We start from the raw sequence: 26,003 nt of genomic DNA on the forward strand, positions 1-26,003 counted from the left end.
GCTGCTTAAGTGTTGCATTAGTGTTACTATTAGGTGGTGTCAATTGGGTATTTCCTTTAAATTGGGAGTTCCTCTTGAATTTCATAATTTTTAACAAAGGCGTTTTATTTGCACAAAGCTAAAAAATAAGTACTTTCAAGTTCAACTCCATTTTTCTGAAAAGGTTAAGAAGTCAGATGGGAAAAAATAGACGGCGAGCAACAATTAACATTTAATTAAGGTTTAACATTTCATACCCAAACCATTGTGTAAACTCAAAGGGGGGGGGGTCACCTTTATAACCCTCTCAGCTTTGTAATTGACATTATATGAAGACATCTGTTTTGAAATTCTAAGTCATAAAAACGTGTCATTTAAACGTGTAAAAGCCCAAGGATTCACAAACTTCTGAAAGCCACTGTACACAGTTTTTCTGTCTGTACTCGGAGTGTAAATGATGATCGTGTAGTTAATATTCTAATGTTGCTGGATCTGATGCTAAACGAGGGCCAAACTGAAAAGAGCCAATGATGGAGGTGTGCAATTAGGAGTTAATGATCTCCCTTCCTAGGTGCCGCCATCCCTTCTGTATCTCAGCAGCTGAAATACATTCTGCAACAAAAACACTAATTAGGACAATGATAATGCCAACTCAGATGAAAATAGAACAATACACAAAAGCTATTTTTGGAGCAGAGACAGAAGAGGCAGGCAAAGCCTTACCTTTCCACACATACCATCTTTACTGCAGTTCTTATTGTCCTTGTCTGTAGCCTCCTCTTCCACCTACACACACGCACACACACCAGCTATGATTTAATGACGCAGCTGTCAATGTGGAGTAAGTTAATCTGTTAATAGTACAACATCTTTACCTCCTTTCTCCACTTCAGCTCACAGAAAACTCTCTCAAAACACTCATGCATGTAGTTAAACTGAACATCACCCAGTCACGGCAAACATGGAAGAAAAAACAGAAAACCAAACAAGAATTTGATTTCCTTTCATTGTGAGCAGTCACACTTATTTTGAGCACAATTAAATATAACACACTGTTAAAATACCCTCGGCCGGATGAGCATAAAATAGGGAACAGAGTGTGACCCTTTGACCTCTTAAAATAGGTCAAGGTTAGCCATCTTTGAACCTGTCCAAGGTCTGTGTCCCAAGAATGCTACCTATGAATTTGAAGACCCTGGTAGTAACAGGACTGGACTTATGCTGAGCACAGACAGACTGACAGATGGACGCAAGGCCTTCGCAATACCCGATGGCCATATTTTGGCGTCGGGTAAAAATTAAAGCCAAGTCTGGACTAAATCACATATGATAAATAAAGTAGGACTGTAAGATTACACTGTAATAAATAAACCTGACAATATCTACGTCTGAATATATTCATACTAGCTTATTAAACAGAAGGTAAAAAGCAGTACGTCATCTGTAGATATTTAGTAGTAGTCGAACAGCACCGATTGTCTACTACCTCCACAGTGTGCAAACAGAATACACTACACTATCCCATGAGGATACAGCGGACATACAGTGAATGAAAACGGTGATTTCATTAAATATCAGGTGTTTATGTTCAGGGGAGAAGCTCATCAGCAACCCACCTGTTGAGGTGACTGGTTGCAAGAAAAACCTGCACTGTCTCGGCCATCGTTGCCCACCCCGTGTTAGTGGATAGGTTTTTAGCCAAGATTTGGCAAAACCTTGAGGTAAAGACTTTGCAGGAAAGTTTTGTTATTATGATTTGGTGACACATCCACAAGCAGCTAAATATCATGCACGTCAAACTATTTGCATTTTTCTAGTTTTAAAATTGTTGTCAAAATTACAATCTAACTGCATACCTTCATGTTTCATATGACTGCAGACACAGTGTTTTAAATGCACTTTGAGTACTGTAAAACATGATGCTCAGTTCTTAAGAATCCATGCAAATACATGTGGGTAGACCTTAAGTTGGTTGGTAATTTTAGACCTTACTCATGTGGTGAGTATGTTGTGATCTGGTGCTATAAATTGGTGGTATGAATTGAATTGAAACTGCATTGAAATGTGAAACTATAAGGACATGTGCATTCCCACGTAACTCATTTCACTCTGCTTTAGAGCCGCAACAATTAGCTGAATATTAGTAAATGATTATTGAATTGTAAGTGTCAACTGTTTTGGTAATCCATTAATCATTTCAAGAGTTTTTTAATCTTAATTCTCTAATTCCATCATCTTAAATGTAAATACATTCTGCTTTCTCTACTCCTCTTTGACAGTAAACTGAGTATTTTTGGGTTGTGGACAAAACAAGACATCTGTGGACATCATCTTGGGCTTTGGAAACACTTACCAACATTTTTCACCATTTTTTAATATTTTATAAGCCAAACTAATGGTTTAATTCAGAACATGACCAACAGACTAAATGATAATGAAAATAACTATTTGTAACCGTATGAAGTATATTAGGATTTAATTTTCTGATTTCTTGTGTCTCATGAAGAGACATATGCCCCACCCCAAATCAACATCGAGGGTACCAGCCTGAATGCAGTAGAGCACTTCACGTATCTCGGTAGTGTTATCTCAAACGACGCATCTGTTGCCAAGGACCTAGACAGTCGCCTTGCCAAGGCCAGCAGTTCTTTTGGTCGACTCTCAAAGAAAGTCTGGCAGAATCATGCACTGCGCCTTTCCACAAAAGTGCAGGTCTACAGAGCCATTGTGGTCCCTACCCTCCTGTATGGAGCTGAAACCTGGGTTCTGTATCGCCAGCAGATCAGATTACTGGAACGCTTTCATCAGCGTTGTCTCCGAAACATCTTCGGGATCAAGTGGCAGGACTACGTCTCAAATGAGGACATCCTTACCAGAGCCAAATTGCCCAGCATGGACAGCTTCGTTGGGCAGGCCACGTAAAGAGTAATTTACTGGTCAGAAAGCAATCAACAAACCCCCCCCCCCCCCCCCCCCACACACACACACACAAAAAGTTGATGGGTTGCAGCCCTACACTGCTTTTTCACTCTTAAGAGGTGCTTAAAGTTGATCTCCATAAAGTGTTGTCATTTTACAATGTTTCTTTTTGTATTAACAACTTATATACTCTGGTCCTTGACTCCAAAAATACATCCTCATAGCTTCCCATTGGGTTACAAAACATGTGGTGTTTCCCCTTCATGTGAAGAACATTGTCACTACAACTTTGTGTGCAATGTGGCTGTATATCTACAGAGGTTTATGAACCATGAACTGAACATTAATAAATCCACCAACTCCGACTGCGTGGTCATAAAAAAATAAAATGACATGCAATACTGCATGTGTGCATGACACTCACATAGGGTGTAAATATCTTGACCCAGCGTGGCTTCTTTTCTCCCCGTGCATATTCAAAGCAGAAGGCCATGCCCTCTTCATCTGTGTCCCACCTCTGCATTTCACTCCAGTCAAATGCAATCACCTGGTTCTGAAAACATGGACAGGCCTTAATACACACACACACACACCATTATAAATGTAACACAAGGTCATGTACACACTATGTACAAATGCCAACTGTAAAAGCTCAGAAACAGTTGTGCCCTTGCCTCAAGTGTCCCTTCTTCTGTGCAGGCGTGCAGTTTGAAGTGTTGAATGCTGATGGCTGTAATGACGTGACCTTTGCGTCGAGAGTCGCACGAGCAGTGAGGGAACATGATCTCATTGTAACCCTCACAACCCCTTAATAAACTCAAATACTGAATAAGGGAGAGAGACAGACAGGCAGACAAACAGACAGACAACACAATGAGTTCAAGTGAATTTTGTGTTTGTTGCAATTGCAGTTTGTATTTCTGCTACTGCCAGACCTCTGGATGCAGGCTGTGCCATCTGATGTAGTGGAATGTGACACTCGAAAGCCAAAAAAACAGACTCAGATTATTCTGCAGCCACATCTGCTCTGTGGGATCAGCTGCTTGGTTTGCTGCCACTGTGACCCTTACCCCGTTAAGTAGCAGGAAATGAATGAATGGATGAATAACCAGTACTAACACCACTCAAAAATCAAGGGAAAAGTATTTACCCACTGCAGCAGGAAACAACCACTGGGCCCTATCTTCCAGCTGGTGCAAAGCAGCACACCATGCAGGGGATGTGACATTACTAGTTTTCCGCTGGATAAAGTTTACATTTTTATGCCCTGCACCCACATCCTTTAAAGGAAAAGAAAAGTTAACAACATTTATGATTAGGTTGGTAGATTATGATATTGAGAGCCCATATGAAAAGTTGTAGGCATGTGTGATGATTTATGTTAAAGGTATGAGCGTTTTTGTATGGCTGGTCTAAAGCCACCAGCAAGCTGCCATGCCATCTGCTATAACAGTGATGTGTGACGTCACACGGGCACAGAGGTTCACAACTCTGCCACTGTTGCTCTTCAGTATAGAAGGGGCGAAGCACGTAAGCGACAATCAACATCCTGGATCAGTATCGGGTTCCAATACCGACATAAATCGCGGATCAGAATTTCCCAATCCAACCTGTGGGGTTTTCCGATACTGGAGAGAAACTGCATTTGTGAAACCTCTCTTGTGCTGCCTCCTCTCTGCTCTGTTTACTGCTGAACGGGAGGAGATGGGGGGTGAGTGGAGTTCTGTGGTGAAGCCGAGCAGTTTCTTCTGCGCACCGCAGCCGAGACAAGTTTTAAGCCACAGGTAACAGCAAATTTCTGCCAGGCTCCTGGGTTCAAATGGTCTGTGCTGCTGACCATGGATTTTCTGAAAAATTAACTGAATTGATGATGAAAAATCAACCGCTTCAACTTCCCGAGGCTGTCAAATGCTGTAACAGCACCTCAGAACACAGCTGAGGAGGACAGCCGAACAGAGATTCACTTTCTCTCCACTGAATGGGAGGAAAAAACACCAAAATCCTTCAGTGTTTACCCACAGTTACTCCCGTGAGCACCGCAGATGATACATATAGAAATTTAGTTTATTTTACAGTTCAAAGGCTTTGTGTTTGCTCAGCAGGAAAACGGCGAGAGAGGGAGAGCAAGAGAGCAAGAAAGACAGAGAGAGCGAGAGAGGGGAGAGAGAGAACGAAGGAGAGAGGACTTTTATATCAGCATGTGTTCGCTATGTGGGCTTTCTGTGCTCATGCTATGTTACAACAGTTAAGCAAGCGATCTGGGTTTTTTTCTGATTGGTTAAAATTGTCTCAATGGTGGCATTTATGAAATCGTCGATGATGGATGAATTTTGCTTAAATGTCGCCTTTTGGGGGTGGATATTTCAGTTGTAAGAGCTCCTTATTTTCATGGATACGCATTAATCATTAATTTATAGCACAGTCTATCTTCCCAGCTATATTTTATCAGTAGGTTTTCTTTTCCTTTAAATCAACATACACCTTGTGTTCATGTTTGTGTTCGTCTAAAAATGAGGTGTGCTCTGGCTGGTATGCGGATATCATCCATCACTATAAAGCATTTACCCTGGCACCAAAAAAAAAAAAAAAACCCACACAACTCATATCTATAGTCCTCCTATCTGGTACTCCACAGAGAGTGAAACACTCACATGCACCTTGCATAAGTGGGTTCACAACACTCGTATGTCCTACTTCAGAGGTCTTCAACTCATTCCATACAAAGCTGAGAGGGTGCAGGATTTCTTAGCAACCACCCACTCCACCAGGTGATTTCACTGATTAACTGATCCCATCTGCTCAAAGTGATGTTAACCAGTGAAATCACCTGGTGGAGTGGGTGGTTGCAAAGAAAGCCTACTCTGTCCTACTTGACTGCACGTATCCACACCAGTCTCCTGTAATGGTGAAATGTTAAAATGACTGCTTATTCTGGCAACTGTGGGCAAGGGGTAGAAAACAAACAAAAAACAAAACAAATGGAATGGAAGGAGAGGAAAAAAAAACACTCATATTTTACAAAAGAGCCGACTGTGTCTATGTCTCTCGCTTTCAGAGACAGGTAGCATTATGCGCATAAAATACAAAACAAAAGTGAACTGAGAAAACCATGAAATGAAATAAGAATAAACGTTTTTAAAAAAAATCCACAAAATCTCACTTTAGTGCGTCTCCTCTGGGAGGTTTTTGGTGCACTGTAACAGGTTGGTGCTCATCTGTTAATGGCCAACCCTAACCCTACAGTCACATTATGTCTGGTTCACACAGCAAGATTTTAAAATAGTTGGTAGGTTTTCAATACCTGAGAGATGACCCACATGGCGGTAAAAAAAAAATCAGATATAAACAGTTTAGGTCATACAGTGTGTGGTGTGCAGCCACACGGTAAAGACAACACACATAAACAGAGTTCACACACAAACATTTCCAGGTCAGACAAGAAATCTCTCAAAACCTCTGGAGATCAAACGTGACTTCAGAGTTAACAAACACGGTGGACGAGGAAGAAGCAATGGCGATAGTGTGTGGACTATTTCTAACTGAGAAAACATGATACAAAAAGAAAAAGAAAAGGTGTTTGTTAAAGGAGTGGAGACAGCTCGAGCACCAGACTTTCTGGTGCGCCATAAACAGCCATTTTGAGTTTGGATTTCTCTCCGTCCGTCACCTCGCTTTCTGACTGGCTACATGTCACATTCAACAGGCTGCGTGCTGGTTTGTGCACGGGGGACACCACACATGCTGGGATATCGGACAAAGAAAATCCAACATAATGAATACCCATGATGTGCGGTCGGAGCCGCCCTGACGTCCTTCCAAGCAGTCTAGAGTGCTCTCACACACCACACACAGCAGGAATATCTGATAAGATTATATTCAGAGCCATCACGATAGTCGGGGCTTCCTTAAGATTGTCAGAAGGTGGAGATTGAGTCAGATATCAGCCTAATTATCTTGCCGTGTGAACCAGGCATTAACTACAAATGTGGCTGACAAGCAGTTGGCCTTTGTCACCTGATGGGTGTTCCCAGGGCATGGCCAGCACATGGTTACTTGGTGTTACATTGCACAGTGTTTAATGATAGATTAGAAAGGACGGGAAAACCCGACTGTTTCTGTGAGTTTTTCCTCCCTGTCTGACTGCTTAACAGAACCAAAGTTCACTTGATTTGTTTCAGTCTAACATCTTCCACAGTGGCCTTCTTGTTATTATCATCTTTGTACTGTGATCAAATTCTTTCTCACACCTACACACACACACACACACACACACACACACACACACACACACACACACACACACACACACACACACACACACACACACACACACACACACACACACACGTACATTTTCATGTCCATCATCACAATCCGGTTGTTAAGTGTGATGTAACGCAACATGTGATTTTCAACTTCCGGCTCAAAACAAAAAAGGCGCGCTGTCATTAACATTGAGAACTGCACTGAGATTCTCTGATCAGGTTGCACTTAAACCGCTGCACACAGACAACAGCATTAACATCCATCCATCCATCCATCTTCTTCCGCTTTATCTGGAGTCAGGTCGTGGGGGCAGCAGCTCAAGCAAAGCCACCCAGACCTCCCGATCCACACACACCTCCCCCAGCTCCTCTGGGGGAACCCCAAGGCGTTCCCAAGCCAGCTGAGAGACGTAGTCCCTCCAGCGTGTCTTGGGTCTTCCCCGGGGCCTCCTCCCAATGGGACGTGCCCGGAACACCTCTCCAGCGAGGCGTCCAGGGGGCATCCAGAAAAGATGCCCGAGCCACCTCAACTGACTCCTTTCGACGTGGAGGAGCAGAGGCTCGACTCCGAGCTCCTCCTGAGTGACCGAGCTCCTCACCCTATCTCTAAGGGAGCGCCCAGTCACCCTGCGGAGGAAACTCATCTCGGCCACTTGTATTCGCAATCTCGTTCTTTCGGGCATGAGCCAAATCTCATGACCATAGGTGAGGATCGGAACGTAGACCGATCGGTAAATTGAGAGCTTTGCCCCCCTACTCAGCTCTTTCTTCACCACGACGGTCCGATACAGCGACCACATCACTGCAGATGCTGCACTGATCGATCTATCGATCTCACGCTCCATCTGTCCCTCACTCGTGAACAAGACCCCGAGATACTTAAACTCCTCCACTTGAGGCAAGGACACTCCACCGACCTGAAGAGGGCAAAGCACCTTTTTCCGGTTGAGAACCATGGCCTCGGATTTGGAGGTGCTAATTTTCATCCCGGACGCTTCACACTCGGCTGCAAACCGCCCCAGTGCACGCTGAAGGTCCTGATTTGACGTAGCCAACAGAACCACATCATCCACAAACAGCAGAGACGAGATTCTGTGGTTCCCAAACCAGACCCCCTCTACACCCTGGCTGCGCCTAGAAATTCTGTCCATAAAAATAATGAACAGAACCGGTGACAAAGGGCAGCCCTGGCGGAGGCCAACGTGCACTGGAAACAGGTTTGACTTACTACCGGCAATGCGAACCAAGCTCCTGCTGCGGTCGTACAGGGACCGGACAGCCCTTAGCAAAGGACCCCGGACCCCGTACTGCCGGAGCACTCCCCGCAGGGTGCCCCGAGGGACACGGTCAAACGCCTTCTCCAGATCCACAAAACACACGTGGACTGGTTGGGCGAACTCCCATGAACCCTCGAGCACCCGATGGAGTGTGTAGAGCTGGTCCAGTGTGCCGCAACCAGGACGAAAACCACACTGCTCCTCCTGAATCAGAGGTTTGACCATCGGTCGAATTCTCCTCTCCAGTACTCTGGAATAGACCTTACCGGGGAGGCTGAGGAGTGTGATCCCCCTATAGTTGGAACACACACCCTCCGGTCCCCCTTCTTAAACAGAGGGCCCACCACCCCGGTCTGCCAATCCAGAGGCACTGTCCCCGATTGCCACGCGATGTTGCAGAGGAGTGTCAGCCAAGACAGTTCCACAACATCCAGAGACTTAAGGTACTCAGGACGGATTTCATCCACCCCAGGAGCCTTGCCACCGAGGAGCTTTCTAACCACCTCGGTGACTTCGGCCTGGGTAATGGATGAGTCTGCCTCTGAGTCCCCAGTCTCTGCTTCCTCTTCGGAAGACGTGACGATGGGATTGAGGAGATCCTCGAAGTACTCCTTCCACCGCCTGACAACATCCCCAGTCAGGGTCAACAGCTCCCCACCCGCACCATAAACACTGCTGGTGGAGAGCTGCTTCCACCTCCTGAGGCGTCGGACAGTTTGCCAGAATCTCTTTGAGGCCGACCGATAGTCCTCCTCCATAGCCTCCCCGAACTTCTCCCAGGCCCGAGTTTTTGCCTCTTCGACCGCACGGACTGCGGCACGCTTGGCCTGCCGGTACCTGTCAGCTGCCTCTGGGGTACCACCTACCAACAAAGATAAGTAGGACTCCTTCTTCAGCTTGACGGCATCCGTTACTTCCGGTATCCACCACCGGGTTCGGCGATTGCCGCCGCGACAGGCACCAGAGACCTTGCGACCACAGCTATGAGCGGCCGCATCGACAATGGAGGTGGAGAAGATGGTCCACTCGGACTCCATGTCTCCAACCTCCCCCGGGATCTGGAAGAAGCTCTCCCGGAGATTGGAGTTGAAGACCTCGCTGACAGAGGGTTCCGCCAGTCGTTCCCAGCAGACCCTCACGATACATTTGGGCCTACCAGGTCTGACCGGCTTCCTCCCCTCTCAGCGGATCCAACTCACCACCAGGTGGTGATTGGTCGACAGCTCTGCCCCTCTCTTCACTCGAGTGTCCGAGACACGTGGCCGAAGGTCAGATGATAAGACTACAAAGTCGATCATCGACCTCCGGCTCAGGGTGTCCTGGTGCCACGTGCACTTATGGACACCCTTGTGCTTGAACATGGTGTTCATGATAGACAAACTGTGACTAGCACAGAAGTCCAACAACTGAACACCACTCAGGTTAAGATCGGGGAGGTCGTGCTTCCCGATCACCCCCCTCCAGGTCTCACTGTCGCTGCCCACGTGGGCGTTGAAATCCCCCAGGAGAACAATGGAATCCTCAGTCGGAGCGCTATCTAGTACCCCTCCCAGGGACTCCAGGAAGGTCAGGTACTCTGCACTGCTGCTCGGCCCGTAGGCCGAGACAACGGTGAGAGACCTGTCCCCGACCCGAAGGCGTAGGGACGTGACCCTCTCGTTCACCGGAGTGAATTCCAACACATGGCGACTGAGCTGGGGAGCAATAAGCAATGCGACCCCAGCTCTCCGCCTCTCCCCGTGGGCCACACCAGAAAAATGAAGCATCCAGCCCCTCTCCAGGAGTTGGGTACCAGAGCCCAAGCTGTGCGTGGAGGTGAGTCCGACTATCTCTAGTCGGTATCTCTCAACCTCCTGCACAAGCTCAGGCTCCTTCCCCCCTAGTGAGGTGACATTCCACGTCCCAACAGCCAGGGGCTGTGAGCATGGACCGGGCCGCCGGGCCACCCGCCCTCGACCGCCACCCAATCCTCTCTGCACCCGACCCCCATGGCCCCCTCTGCAGGTGGTGAACCCACAGGAGGGCGTGCCCACGTCACTCTTTCGGGCTGAGCCCGACCAGGCCCCACGGGCTAAGGCCCGACCACCAGGCGCTCGCGCGCGAGCCCCAACCCCAGGCCTGGCTCCAGGGTGGGGCCCCGGCTCCGCCATACCGGGCGACGTCTCGGTCCTTGACAAAAACTGAGCCCTTACTGCCCTTAGTCTGACCCGTCACCTAGGACCTGTTTGCCTTGGGAGACCCTACAGGGAACACAAAGCCCCCGACAACATAGCTCCTACGATCATCCGGGTACGCAAACTCCCCCACCACGATAAGGTGGCAGCTAGAGGGGGAGCATTAACATCGCAACATAAAACTCTTTGTATGTTGTGCCTAAAACTCTTCTGGATATATTAACCAGGTTTTTAGACGTTGTAACTGCGTTTGTTTTATGTAAAAATGTCAGACGCTCAGGCCGTTTCTCCATTATTTTCAATGGGAGTTGCTGCGAGCTGCAATCGCTTTCTGTTCATGTCGTTCGGGGGGGAAAGTGAAGTTTGCACTTTAACGGCCTGTTTATTGAAATAAATATTTTTTTATTAACAAACAGACATGGAGGTGGAGGCGGAGAAGGGAGGGACGGAGGTTTGTGCACAATGTAAACACAAACTAAACTTAAACTGTAGATCCTTAAAAGGATCATACAGGCATAACTTTAATTGTAAACTTGCAGGTCTTTGGACCCAGAAACAGATTTATCTGGTTGTAAAGCTCTGATATGTTACATCATCAGAGCTTTACAACCGGATTTTAAATGCTTGAAAAACAGACTTTCTTATTTCTTAAGTTAAATACCATTTGCCATAACACGAAAATCACATCACTTTTTTTTCATCTTCTGAAGTGGTGGGAAGATCTTTAAGATCTTTACCTACCTTCTTTGTCATTTGTGGTTTCCACAATGTTCATATATATATATATATATATATATATATATATATATATATATATATATATATATATATATATATATATATATATATATATATATATAAATATGATGTAGGAGATTTCTCAAAACATTTTTGGCTAATGTGCTGCATTAAGGGCCCCTTCACACATAGTGCGAATTTGGTCAATCTGCCCAGAAAATGCACATGATGCAGGAATCATGTGCAAAACGTGTAATTTCGTAGCTGCCTCATACACCTGTTGCTACAGCTGTCTTGCAGCTGCTGTAAAAAGCTTCTGTGTTTCCACGTGTACAAAACCGTCGCAGCATGTATTTTTTTAATTTATTTTTTCTTCACAGCAGCTGGCAGTGTGTTCCCGTGTGCACAAACTGGTGCGATGTTTCGTGGTGTGCTAATTTGAACTGTTTCGTGTTGTTTCGCCATATTTGACCACAGTTCGCACTATGTGTGAAGGAGCCCTAACAAATTTCTGCAGACACACACAAACAACTCAACATCTGTGTGCAATGAAATGAACATCTGGTCTACAGAGCCACAGAATCCTTCCCAGAGATAATGTGTTTCTCAGAATCAGCAAAACAAAAATACAACAGCGCATTTTTTTTTCTATTGCTATGTGCAGGTGCATTCTGTGGAAATGGCTATTGTCTTATCTGTTTTCTGTCCTTCACATGAGCAGGGTGGCACAGTAGCTTAGTGCTTAGCACTGTTGCCTCACAGCAAGAAGGTTCTGGGATCACTTCTCATCTGGTACTTTCTGTGTAGAATTTGCATGTTCTCCCCATGTTTGTGTGTGTTCCCTCCAGGTGCTCTGGCTTCCTCCCACTTCCAAAGACATGCAGGTCAGGAAAATTGGAAACATTTAAATGGCCAGAGGTGCAGATATGTTTGTTTGCCTAATAGGTGGCTCTGCAATAGACTGGAGGTCTGTCCAAGGTGTACCCCACCTCTCGCCCAGTGACTGCTTGGACAGGCTCCAGCCCACCCTAGTGACCCTTATTTGGAATAGACAGATACAGAAATGGAATAAGCAGGTTCAGTTGCTGGGAACACAGCTGCATATATAATCTGTCGAGGTTACTGTGTATTTTAGCTCTGACCTCATCCTCTGTATTCTTGCTTTAAAGAGCATGACAACTTTGTTGTGATTTGGCGCTATATAAATGAAAATAAATTGAAATTGAAAATGATCTTTGTGAGACATTGTGGAATTCTGGTTCAGAAACTGTGTGCACATAATAATACTTTGCAGATTAAAAAAACTACAGCAACTTTCAGCAATGTGGCTTAGTGGTTAGCAATGTTTGCTCATACTGAGATGGTCCCAGGTTCTCTTCTGACCTGCACCTTTCTGTGTGGAGTTTGCATGTTCTCCTTGTGTTTGCGAGGGTTCCCTTATATATCTCTGCAACCAAAGTAGTTAGAGATGATCGAAAGCTTATATTGATCACCAAATAGTATACAATAATTTGGTACAAATTAAGTCATAAAGTAAAAAAAAAAGATTACCATAATATCTCCACTACCAATGTGGCTAGAGATTAGATGAAAAGCTCTAATTAATCAGTCAAATATTTGTGATTGATTGGTGGACATGACTTCACACGAAAGTCAAAAGAAGCAAAATATTAAGACATATAGAATACAAAAAACACCTTTCTCACAATATCCCCACCACCTATGTAGCTAGATGATCCAAAGCTCATACTGATCAGCAAATAGTATGCCATCATTTTGTAGAAGTGAAATCATTATGCAGTCACAAGAAAGACACAAAATGGCCTCACAGCTCAGAAAAAAGGTTTTTATATCTCACTGTATATTTCAATAACTTATATGTCTGTTCTGTAGTGCTCTTGTTCCGCTTTTTAAAATGACCGCTTTCAGTTTCCCAAAATTTTAAATACTGGCCATCTTTACGATTTTTTAAATAACTTGTTTAACTGGATATTTGATACTTTTAATGAAACTCAATTTATTTTCATCATTTCATTTCTGTTAGGAAAATTCATGTAGTAAAATACAAATACAGTTCAAGCACCCGCTACCGTACATGAATGACTGATGGTCAAGTCACAATAAGGAAGGTGTCTTAACTGTGTTTGCAGCCATGTCTCACTCACGTTCTCCATCCACATCCTCTTAGCTACAGTTTGTGTCAAACTTGATTGCTGTTAGACTACCTCCACCTCTATCTGCATTTTTACACACTGTTTCATTATGCACATTAAAGCGGATTTAACAGCTAGAAGTGAGGGAATACGACACTATAAAGAAGCACAGTGAGGAGCTCTGTCTCCACCGAAGTTACTCTGAGGGAAAAGTAAAAGCGGGTATGAAGTCTGCAGCCAAGAGTGAGAAACTGACCGTGGTCATCTTCTTCTGCTCAGCCAGCTTCTGCAGCTGGTACGATTTCTGTGCTGCTTTGATGAAACCTTTCTTCACATCATCTGCAGCCTGTGAAAGTTAGACAGGGTAAAGAAAACAGAGAATACCATAAACTCATGTTAATCACAAATACATACACACACACACACACACACACACACACACACACACACACACACACACACACACACACACACACACACACACACACACACACACACACACACACACACACACACACACACACACACACACACACACACACACACACACACCTGGTGAAAGAAATAGTTGAGAGCAAGCTGGTTGTCACTGAGTAGAAGTTCCTCCTCGGTGGTGAAGAGCCACTTGCGGAGGGTGAGGCAAGTTCCTGGGATGGCTGAGGTGTAGTTTTGTATATACAATTTATGTGGGAACTCGTTGGGAGCGAGCTTACGTACTGAATAGAAAAAGGAGCAAAAAGGAGGGAAGGAGAGATGGAAAGAAGAGGTAGAAGTTGTGAAATCTCATTCTTATCTGTTGACAAAACTGAGCGTACCAAAATTTCAGAAAAATACACGACAACTTTTGTTAGTCACCAAAAGAAATGAAAACTGCCAATTTTTGATGTTATAGTAACTGTCTAGTCAGTGTCTGAATTCAACATTGTACATGATATTGGCCCTCAAAATGGAAGAAATGGTTTGGCGTAGCCTGGAACATATACACTGTCAAATTTGGGGTGGGTCTGTATATTGAGCTGTTGCCAAATTTGAAAAGCTGTTTTTTTTTTTGTTTATTTATCTTTTTTTAACACTGGAAGATACTGGTATGTTGGTCTCAACAGAGCTGTGCTCTCATGAGTGCCCTTCTAGATTTGCACGTGCAAGATGAAGCTGACATCTGCTGCTGCTGTTTGTGCTGTAACATGGAAGATTGTTAAACAGCTGGGGGCAGGGGTGCACTTGCCAATTATGTAATAAATATAGAAATTTATTATTCAGTAAAGTCAGACATGCAGAACGGGAAGCCTCACCAAGCAGAGTTAGCACATTCACCCACAAGTCAAATAACAAGTATGTAATAATTTGAGTGTTGAGTACAAAAATGCTACAGGTTTCATTTTTCAATCCAATTTATTTTAAATATATTTTTATAAAACCTTTTCATATCAAGTGTGACAGTGTAACACACATGGTGTTAACTTACAAATGTCCAAAGCAAACGTTCAGTAAATGTTCAGAAATGCGCCGAACTGTGACTAATCCCAGGAAGTTACATCAACCCCACCCTGTTGGCCTGTCAGACTTTTTGCTGAAAGCCCTAACCCGGGTCTGAGTCATAAACGTTTTTTGCAGGGGCCATAACGATAAAAGCCAGGTAAGTTAAACAAAAGGTTAAAATCAATATAATGAGGTAGCTGTGTGAAGCCAAACCTAAAAAAAATTAAGTGATTTAATAAACTCCTCCACTGGAGTTTATTAAATCACTTAATATCACTTAGTGGAGGAGTTTAAGTATCTCGGGGTCTTGTTCATGAGTGAGGGACGGATGGAGCGTGAGATCGACAGACGGATCGGTGCAGCATCTGCAGTGATGCGGTCGCTGTATCGGACCGTCGGGGTAAAGAGAGAGCTGAGTAGGGGGGCAAAGCTCTCGATTTACCGATCGATCTACGTTCCGATCCTCACCTATGGTCATGAGATTTGGCTCATGACCAAAAGAACGTGATCGCGAGTACAAGCTGTCGAGATGAGTTTCCTCCGCAGGGTGGCTGGGCGCTCCCTTAGAGATAGGGTGAGGAGCTCGGCCACTCGGGAGGAGCTCGGAGTCGAGCCACTGCTGCTCCACGTGGAAAGGAGTCAGTTGAGGTGGCTTGGGCATCTTTTCCGGATGCCCCCCCGACGCCTCGCTGGAGAGGTGTTCCGGGCACGTCCCATTGGGAGGAGGCCCCGGGGAAGACCCAGGACACGCTGGAGGGACTACATCTCTCGGCTGGCTTGGGAACGCCTTGGGGTTCCCCCGGAGGAGCTGGGGGAGGTGTGTGTGGATCGGGAGATCTGGGCGGCTTTGCTTGAGCTGCTGCACCCGCGACCCGACTCCGGATAAAGCGGAAGAAAATGGATGGATGGATGGATTTAATAAAACCACTCAGCTATTCTAAGCTTTTCAAGCAGGCTGTTCCAAAGACTAACAGGCCTCAGTCATTGCTTCTATTTAATCTACAATTTAAAAGCAGTCAAGAGAAAACTGCTCTAGATCCTCAGGCTATAATTTAAATTATATGGAGTTAAAAACTCACTTGCCAAGCTTACTGCATCATATAATTTTGCATATTATTTGAGGTGAGACATGTCTTAATTCTAAAAATGACACCAAAAGGTAAACTGTACCAATCATGGATGATGATGATGCAATCGTAACTTTTTAGTTCCAAGATGAATTGTACTTGCTGCCTTTGCAAGGATTTTGGAAATGAGACACTTATGGAATTACAGTAGTGTTCAGAATAATAGTAGTGCTATGTGACTACAAAGATTAATCCAGGTTTTGAGTATATTTCTTATTGTTACATGGGAAACAAGGTACCAGTAGATTCAGTAGATTCTCACAAATCCAACAAGACCAAGCATTCATGAGATGCACACTCTTAAGGCTATGAAATTGGGCTATTAGTAAAAAAAAGTAGAAAAGGGGGTGTTCACATAATAGTAGCATCTGCTGTTGACGCTACAAACTCAAAGCTATTATGTTCAAACTGCTTTTTTTAGCAATCCTGTGAATCACTAAACTAGTATTTAGTTGTATAACCACAGTTTTTCATGATTTCTTCACGTGCGAGGCATTAATTTTGTTGGTTTGGAACCAAGAATTTGCTTGTTTACGAGTGTGCTTGGGGTCATTGTCTTGTTGAAACACCCATTTCAAGGGCATGTCCTCTTCAGCATAAGGCAACATGACCTCTTCAAGTATTTTGACATATCCAAACTGATCCATGATACCTGGTATGCGATATATAGGCCCAACACCACAGTAGGAGAAACATGCCCATATCATGATGCTTGCACCACCATGCTTCACTGTCTTCACTGTGAACTGTGGCTTGAATTCAGAGTTTGGGGGTCGTCTCACAAACTGTCTGCGGCCCTTGGACCCAAAAAGAACAATTTTACTCTCATCAGTCCACAAAATATTCCCCCCTGGAGGAATATTTTAGGCCAGTTGATGTGTTCTTTGGCAAATTGTAACCTCTTCTGCACGTCTTTTATTTAACAGAGGGACTTTGCGGGGGACTCTCGCAAATAAATTAGCTTCACACAGGCGTCTTCTAACTGTCACAGCACTTACAGGTAACTCCAGACTGTCTTTGATCATCCTGGAGCCGATCAGTGGGTGAGCCTTTGCCATTCTGATTATTCTTCTATCCATTTTGATGGTTGTTTTCCGTTTTCTTCTACGCGTCTGTTTTTTTTTTTTTGTCCATTTTAAAGCATTGGAGATTATTGTAGATAAACAGCCTATAATTTTTTGCACCTGTGTATAGGTTTTCCCCTCTCCAATCAACTTTTTAATCAAACTACGCTGTTCCTCTGAACAATATCTTGAACGTCCCATTTTCCTCAGGCTTTCAAAGAGAAAAGCATGTTCAACAGGTGCTGGCTTCATCCTTAAATAGGGGACACCTGATTCACACCTGTTTGTTCCACAAAATTGACAAACTCACTGACTGAATGCCACACTACTATTACTGTGAACACCCCCTTTTCTACTTTTTTTTTTACTAATAGACCAATTTCATAGCCTTAAGAGTGTGAATATCATGAATGCTTGGTCTTGTTGGATTTGTGAGACTCTAATGAATCTACTGGTACCTTGTTTCCCATGTAACAATAAGAAATATACTCAAAACCTGGATTAATCTTTTTAGTCACATAGCACTACTATTATTCTGAACACTACTGTATATTCACTTTAAGTAGTATATGGATTTCAGTTTACGGATCAATTACTGCAGGAAAGCTTGATCGCAAACCCTATCACCGCAAAAATGATTTTTTAAAATTTTTGCCGGGGGTCATTACAGCCTGAGGAGGTGAACTGAGTAGCTGTCACTTCTGGTGTCAAACACCAGGTCCTGCTGGATGTGTCCCGCTGCGAGGACAGTGTCAGGTGAGGAGTATGACTGGGACGGTCCACCTGTCAAACTCACAGAGGACAGAAACCTCCCCCTCCGGTAAACGGCTCAATAATCTTAAGAAAAACATTGTAGAAAAACAAACAACACTAGTTTCTAACCTCAGGAAGGTAGACAATAAGCTACAACCTTATTTTTATCCATATGAACCGTCCTCTGAGCTGGAAAAATAATACTGATCTGAATGAACAGGCGGCAGAGAAACGGAAGCTTAGGAAACATCTAAAAAGTGCAAAAACAAGACACCACAAAAATATTAAATAAATTCAGGCGTGGTATCACCAGATTCACTGCACACATTAGTGGGTTCCTATTGGTTATATTACAGCACTAAGTTTGGACAAATGTGCAAAAACTGAATGTTAGTGATTTTGTATCATTAAAAGAAGTCATAAAATGAGCAATAAAATTCACTAATTCACAAAATTCAACTGGGGAGGTGATGGTCTAGTGGTTATGGCGTTGGGCTTCAGACCAGAAGATCCTCGGTTCAAATCCCAGCCTGACTGGAAAAATCACTTAGGGCGCTTGGGCAAGGTCTTTAATCCCCTATTGCTGTGTAGTGAGTACCTTGTGTGGCAGCACCCTGACATCGGAGTGAATGTGAGGCATTATTTGTAAAGCGCTTTGAGCATCTGATGCAGATGGACAAGCGTTATATAAATGTAGTCCATTTAGTCGGTTCCTACGCTTCTGTTTCAGTCATCTGCTCGTTCAGGTCAATATTATTTTTCCAGCTCAGAGGGCGGCTCATATGGCTAAAAAATAAGGTTGTAGCTCATTGTCTACCTTCCTGAGGTTAGAAACTAGTGGTTGTTTTTCTACAACGTTTCTCTTAAAAATATTGAGCCGTTTACTGGAGGGTGAGGTTTCTGTCCTCTGTGAGTTTGACAGGTGGACCGTCCCAGTCAAACTCCTCACCTGACACTGTCCCTGGAGCGGGACACACCCAGAGGGGCTGGGCGATTGACGCCAGAAGCGACAGCTGCTCAGATCACTTCCTCAGACTGTAATGACCCCTGCCAAAAAAAAATAATAATAATAATTTTTGCGGTGATAGGGTTTGCGATCAAGATTTCCTGGAGTAATTGATCTGTAAACCGAAATCCATAAACTACTTAAACTGAAAAAATATATATAAATTATGAATGACATGACATTCACGTTTTGCGAGACCCACGTTCACATTTTGTGAAACCCGCGTTCACGTTTTGGGACATATTTTTTCAGCATTCATGTTTTGTGGATAATTCACGATTTGCAGCTGATTCCCGTTTTGGGGGTTAACAGCCATCATGGCTGCTGCTTCTGTCACTGTAGTGACAAACAGCACACAATTCAAGGGAAATAAATTCAGTGGTGCTGTGCGAGAAAGGATTGTGGAATCAATGGATGTGCTCGCTGCAGCACTTGAGTACCTGAATAAGGAGTCAGAGTGTTTGGCCTCGTGATTATCCTGGATCAAGACCAAGATCCAGGCTTTCAATGACTTCCTGGCCTCAGCCATCAGAAGGGTATCTGTATGTGGTGAAAGCGTTGAACTTTGAGAGACATTCACTGATCTTTACAGTGACATTCATGTTTCTATGATCCTCGGCTTTTGAGATGGAGACACGCCTGGGAAGAGCTCATGGAGTCAGGAGCTCATCAATCAATCAATCAATTTTTTTTTTATATAGCGCCAAATCACAACAATCAGTTGCCCCAAGGCGCTTTATATTGTAAGGCAAGGCCATACAATAATTATGTAAAACCCCAACGGTCAAAACGACCCCCTGTGAGCAAGCACTTGGCTACAGTGGGAAGGAAAAACTCCCTTTTAACAGGAAGAAACCTCCAGCAGAACCAGGCTCAGGGAGGGGCAGTCTTCTGCTGGGACTGGTTGGGGCTGAGGGAGAGAACCAGGAAAAAGACATGCTGTGGAGGGGAGCAGAGATCGATCACTAATGATTAAATGCAGAGTGGTGCATACAGAGCAGAAAGAAAAAGAAACAGTGCTGAGACCAAGGTGTTTGGCGATGCTGACACCATTGCAATAGAACAAAGGTAAAAGCCTTTAGGGTCGTGTTGATTCCTCTATTACTGTATGGGTGTGAGACTTGCACAGTAACCACTGACCTAAAATGATGACTGAATGTTTTTGTTACTAGGTCTCTTCGGAGGATCCTTGGGAAACCTGGAATGACTGTGTTATAATAACAATTACTAAGAGAGACTCACAAAAGTAGCCTCACTTGCATTGTAAAGGAACACCAGCTATGACATTTTGTTTATTTAGTGTGCTTCTCTGTGCATGATAGAATATGCAGGTGCCTGAGTGATGAGGACCCCAGTGGCAAGAAAAGGCCAAGGGAACACCCACATTTCACCTGGCTGCGGCAGATATAACAGCGTAAATGAAAGTTTGACCAAGAAGACTCAAACTTTACATTATTCCATTCCATTCGTGCTTGCTTTCAATTGGCCATTAATTTTTGACTAACTGGAAGCAGGCATGAGTACTTAAAATGCTAACTCACCTCTGTCCTACTCACAGTACGCTGACCAGGATGTCACCTCATCTGCCCTACTGCCACCAGTTTGTCCCTGTCCTGATGTCAAGTGGATGGCACCTTGCTCCTGCCTTTCTGTGGTGATAGAATCCAAGATCTGTGTCTCCCTGGAACCCATTAGCAGATGGGAACCTATGCCAAAGACTGATTTCTACTCGTAGACTTGCACTTTACACTGTTCCTTATTACAATGGCTGTTGAGCCTATTCAACATAAAATGTCTTATTTCAAGTCTGGCTTTCTGAGTCTTACTGGTAGAAAGCTGGCTAATTTTGAGACGTGGGGATGCACCGGTTGTCTGCTTCAGGGGTTACCACACAGGACCCAAGATAGCTCTGTGATGGACATGACAACGCACGAGACCAGTGCATGTTCCCAGACTTGACTCCCCTTGTTTTTGGAAGAGAAAGAGGGATATTTCTTTTAGAAAGCATGAGAATATATCATGCAAAACACTGTTCTGCTTCCTCTATTTGCTCAACCTTTACCAGTTGTCCCAACTACAAATTCTGTGCTACGTGATGAAGATGGAAAAAAAGTGTGAGCTCACACAAAGATACATAAGGCTCCATAACTTACCAAAGGTGTGGTTGATTACTTCAAACAGAGCGAAGTAGCTGGCTGTTACACTGTCCATTCCTAGTTTCATAACTGCAGCCTGAAAGGCAGGGAAACATACACCAACAACTACTGAATGAGAGTGGGTGAAAAAAGAAAACAAAATGCAAAGAGGCAGAAAAAAGAAAATGTGTGAGCTAATTCCAAAAAGCTCCTGTGGAACTTCTGAAGAGGCTGAAGGCTAAAGCTGGTTAGACACTTACTGACTGTTTGTTTGTGCTGCTGTGCCCATCAAATGTAAGCTTTTGGATCTGAAAAGTCAACAGCTGTGTCGATGTTGTGTATTGAATGTCAAGGTTGGTGGTGATGTCAGAAAGTTGGCTGTGATTTGTTTTCTTTCTAGGGCCTTGTTCAACATGACTTTTATTTTGATGTACGTGAGTCAACACAAATAACAAATCAATCAGAACATCAAGAAACTTCGCACACTCATCTGCCAGCATTCTCATTTAAAGGAATCTATGTGTTCAAAAATACATACAGTAAAACTTGCATATAATGGATTCAGATGGACCAGCGAATTTTGTCCATTATAATTGAAATCCGTTATAAAATGGACAAAACCCGTTACATGTATAACACAGACAAAACCTGTTATATGTATATAACAGATTAGTTACAGTCAGGAGGTGCCAAATGATCTACAGGGAATCCCCAACACCAATTAGGCTTATGTATTTCCTTGATTAAAAGCGTGACCTTGAATCGGGACTTGCCTCATTTAATGACCAGGTCAAAACTTTGCCTGAAAAAAAAAACATCTGCCTTAAATAAGCCAACAAAAAACATTATGTGCATTAACCCCTTAACGCCTGAATTTATATAGCTGTATATAAAAAAATGTTTTGTGTGTGTTTTTGCCTTTAAGTAGATGGTAAATAATGTTAAGATTATTAATTTCACTTTTGCATGAAAAATAAATAGTAATTTTGGTATTTTGGTAATAATTTATGTTATAATGTTATAATAATAATAATGGTATGTTGCAAATTTGCGACAACAGGCATACTGGTCAATTTGGTATGTTGCATATTTGAGTCAAATATTGTAGCATATATGCGACAATAGGCGTTAAGGGGTTAAAAAGATTACATTTGGTTGAGTCACTCTTTTTTCTAAGTCCGCTGCGGAAAGCCTGATTTATGCTTCTGCAAATCTGTAACTCCATGGCCGTGCAATGATATCGACCTGCGCGTTACTCTATTAAAGCTTTCCCTCGTATCTTTATGCAATTTGCCACAGAAACAGTAGCTTTTTCTGGATTAATTTGTCCCTCAACAAGCTCCACTTCTTCATACAATCATCAAACCAAAGGTACAGTACGTAGAATTTCCTCCCTGAACAGCGGGTCATTTGAGTGTCTTATTCTGACTTTGTGTTGTGAAACTGGTCATATTTGCAGACTTTTCTGCCAAATGTATTTGAGCCATGATCGAAATGTAATACAACCCCAATTCCAATGAAGTTGGGAAGTTGTGTGAAATGTAAATAAAAACAGAATACAATGATTTAAGTATAAGACTTGTTCTTCTCTCTGCTCCTTTTCATTCAGTGTCTTGTAATGTACTCATTTCTGCTTTTAAATGAATGAAATAACTATTAAATATTAAATTTGCAAATCCTCTTCAACCTATATTCAATTGACTACACCACAAAGACAAGACATTTAATGTTCAAACTGATAACCTTTATTGTTTTTACACAAATATTTGCTCATTTTGAAACGGATGCCTGCAACATGTTTCAAAAAAGCTGGGACAGTGGTATGTTTACCACCGTGTTACATCACCTTTCCCTCTAACAACACTCAATAAGCATTTGGGAACTGAGGACACTAATTGTTGAAGCTTTGTATGTGGAATTCTTTCCTATTCTTGCTTGATGTACGACTTCAGTTGTTCAACAGTCCGGGGTCTCCGTTGTCGTATTTTGCGCTTCATAATGCACCACACATTTTCAATGGGTGACAGGTCTGGACTGCAGGCAGGCCAGTCTAGTACCCGCACTCTTTTACTATGAAGCCACACTGTACCATTGTTCAAATCTGGTGACAAGCATGTTTTTTTTTTCTTTTTTTCAAACTATAGGCCAGGGGTAGGCAACCTGTTCCAGAAAGAGCCATGAGGGTGCAGGTTTTCTTTGCAGCCACTGACTCCACCAGGTGATTTCACTGATTAACTGATTCCATCTGCTCAAAGTGATATTAACCAGTAAATCACCTGGTGGAGTCAGTGGCTGCAAAGAAAACCTGCACCCTCATGGCTCTTTCTGGAACAGGTTGCCTACCCCTGCTATAGGCCAATCTCCCTCTTACCACAATTTTCTAAATTTTTGGTAAAGGTATTTGTAATTAGGTTAAATAATTTTTTAACTAACCATTGTATCCTTAGCGAGCAGCAATACGGTTTTAGAAAGAATTACACTACTTCATTGGCTGTAATGAATTTCGTCGAACAAATTTCCAACGTGATTGAAAATAAGCAACATACTGTAGGGTTTTTTTTTTTATTTACAGAAAGCATTTGATACTATAGATCATACCTTGCTACTGGACAAATTACAGAAGTATGGTATCAGGGGAATGGCACATGACTGGATAGCATGCTACTTAAACAATAGGTATCAATGTGTCCACATTGGTGGGACAAATTGCAAGTTCTTGAAGATTACTTGTGGGGTGTCCCAGGGTTCAGTCCTTGGGACATTGTTGTTTCTTTTGTATATTAATGATATATGTTTGGTTTTCAAGTATGTAAGTTGTATTTTATTTGCGGATGATACAACTGTGTTTTGTAGTGGGAATCATTTGGGACAGCTCCTGGACAAGATGGAGAAATAATTACATAAATTTAAACAATGATTCGATTTAAATAAATTATCGCTCCATTTTGGTAAAACTAAGTGTATCATATTTGGGAATAAGTCCTAGAACTTAAGCAAAAATCTATTATTACATTATACTGAAAATGAAATTGTAACAGATACAAAATTTCTTGCTGTTTATATTGATGATAGATTAAGCTGGAAAACACATATTAACAATGTTAAATCTAAAATGTCAAAAGCCATTGCAATTCTGCATAAAGCCCGGGACTTCCCCTCCCAACATGCATTAACCACTTTATATTATGCATTACTTGTTCCATATATGACATATTGTGTCAAGGTTTGGGGTAATACATATAGAACTAATACGAAACCAGTTTTTCTGTTGCAAAAGAAAGCTATAAGAATTATCAGTAATAAACCATATCGAGAGCCCACAAATCCATTATCTGCGAATTTTGGTTGGTTTGGTTGATTATATTACAATACAGATTATGTATAAAGTCAAAAATAAGCTTTTGCCATTACATGTTCAGGATCTGTTTAAAATGAGGGATTCCAGCTACAGTTTGAGAGGAACATTATTATCTGAGAAACTGAAGATCCATACTACTGTTAAAAGTCATTGTGTTTCCGTCAGGGGTGTTAATATTTAGAATAACTGTCCTAATAATATTAAAATACTTGGTACATTGGTTGGTTTTAAAAGGCTTTACAAAAAGAACATATTTACCAGTTATAGTTTGAAGGATTAGGTTTACCATTTTATCATTGTTCACTATTGTTTGGTTGTGTTTTAAAATGTCAGTGATTAAGTTAAATTGTTCATGCACTTTCTTTTTGTTTTTTTGTATATTGTCATGAGTATGTATATGTATACATTCTTTATTGTTAATGGTATAAGAGGAGGGTGCTTATAAACCTTGCTTCTGCCTTCACTCTTTCGGCCACATAGGTTCTCTGTACATTGTTCCTTTTATGTTTTGTTGTTGTCTTTGTTGTTGCTCATCTGTGTGCTGGATAAATAAATTCATTCATTCATTCATTCATTCATTCATATTTTCACAAGAGGATTTGCAAATCATTGTATTCTGTTTTTATTTACTTTTTACACAATGTCCCAACTTCATTGGAATTGGGGTTGTAAACATGCGCCCTGCAAAAACTTTTAAAATATAATGGGAGAGGAAGGAGTGAAAACTTGAACGTGACAAATCACAGCCCTTTACGGTCTCCGATTTAGCAGGTGCGCAGGTTCACAGCCCCACAGAGGGCTGTGCTCTAAAGCGGTTTGGTTCATCACATCCAGGGATATGTGTGAAATGTAACACCATATTACAGTGCAGGCAACAAGCAGTATTTTGTTAATCATCACCGGCCTTGAATTATGCCCTGTCTCGTTAAGGTCCCGTGTCTGAGCACAGTTTGAAAAAATAAACGGCCGCCTTATAATGAAGGGAATACGGTACCTACTTTCCTCGAATCAGCTAGCGTCAGTGCTGAACTTCATTTCCTAACTCTGTTGTGACTGGGCACCACCAAACTGCTCTGTCCGGTACATGTGAGGGGTTTTTAATGGAAATATATTACGATGGGATGGAATGTTTTGTCCGATGTGAGTGAAAATCCTTTTACAAAACCTGTTATATACGGCCTCAAGTGGAGGAGTTGAAGTATCTTGGGGTCTTGTTCACGAGAGAGGGACGGATGGAGCGTGAGATCGACAGACGGATCTGTGCAGCATCTGCAGTGATGCGGTCGCTCCTGTCGGACCGTCGTGGTGAAGAGAGAGCTGAGCAGGGGGGCAAAGCTCTTGATTTACCGATCGATCTACGTTCCAACCCTCACCTACGGTCATGAAATTTGGCTCATGACTGAAAGAACAAAATCGCGAGTACAAGCGGCTGAGATGAGTTTCCTCCGCAGGGTGGCTGGGCGCTCCCTTAGAGATAGGGTGAGGAGCTCGGTCACTCGGGAGGATCCCGGAGTCGAGCCACTACTCCTCCACGTCAAAATGAGCCAACTAAGGTGGCTCGGGCATCTTTTTCGGA

The 26,003-nt window shown here is 43.0% G+C and overlaps 1 protein-coding gene across 5 annotated transcripts in view; it reads right to left on the reverse strand.

Moving 5' to 3' along the window:
• Positions 1–424: 424 nt before the first annotated feature.
• snx27b (sorting nexin 27b) overlaps positions 425–26,003 on the reverse strand; it is a 48,250-nt gene continuing 22,671 nt past the window's right edge. The window contains exons 6-13 of one of the 5 annotated variants that reach the window (XM_034174744.1): positions 21,088–21,166; positions 14,058–14,221; positions 13,762–13,851; positions 3,573–3,722; positions 3,323–3,469; positions 855–914; positions 717–765; positions 425–591 (exon numbers count right to left, since the gene is read on the reverse strand). In XM_034174744.1, the coding sequence (XP_034030635.1) occupies positions 524–591; positions 717–765; positions 855–914; positions 3,323–3,469; positions 3,573–3,722; positions 13,762–13,851; positions 14,058–14,221; positions 21,088–21,166 (807 nt within the window). In that variant the 3' untranslated portion in view covers positions 425–523. Of the gene's footprint in view, positions 592–702; positions 766–854; positions 915–3,322; positions 3,470–3,531; positions 3,723–13,761; positions 13,852–14,057; positions 14,222–21,087; positions 21,167–26,003 lie in introns of those variants that run through there. The other 4 variants (XM_034174745.1, XM_034174746.1, XM_034174747.1 and 1 more) reach the window with 4 other exon arrangements.

Source organism: Thalassophryne amazonica, chromosome 7, assembly GCF_902500255.1.
Source record: "Thalassophryne amazonica chromosome 7, fThaAma1.1, whole genome shotgun sequence".
In the NCBI taxonomy this organism is placed as follows: Eukaryota; Metazoa; Chordata; class Actinopteri; order Batrachoidiformes; family Batrachoididae; genus Thalassophryne; species Thalassophryne amazonica.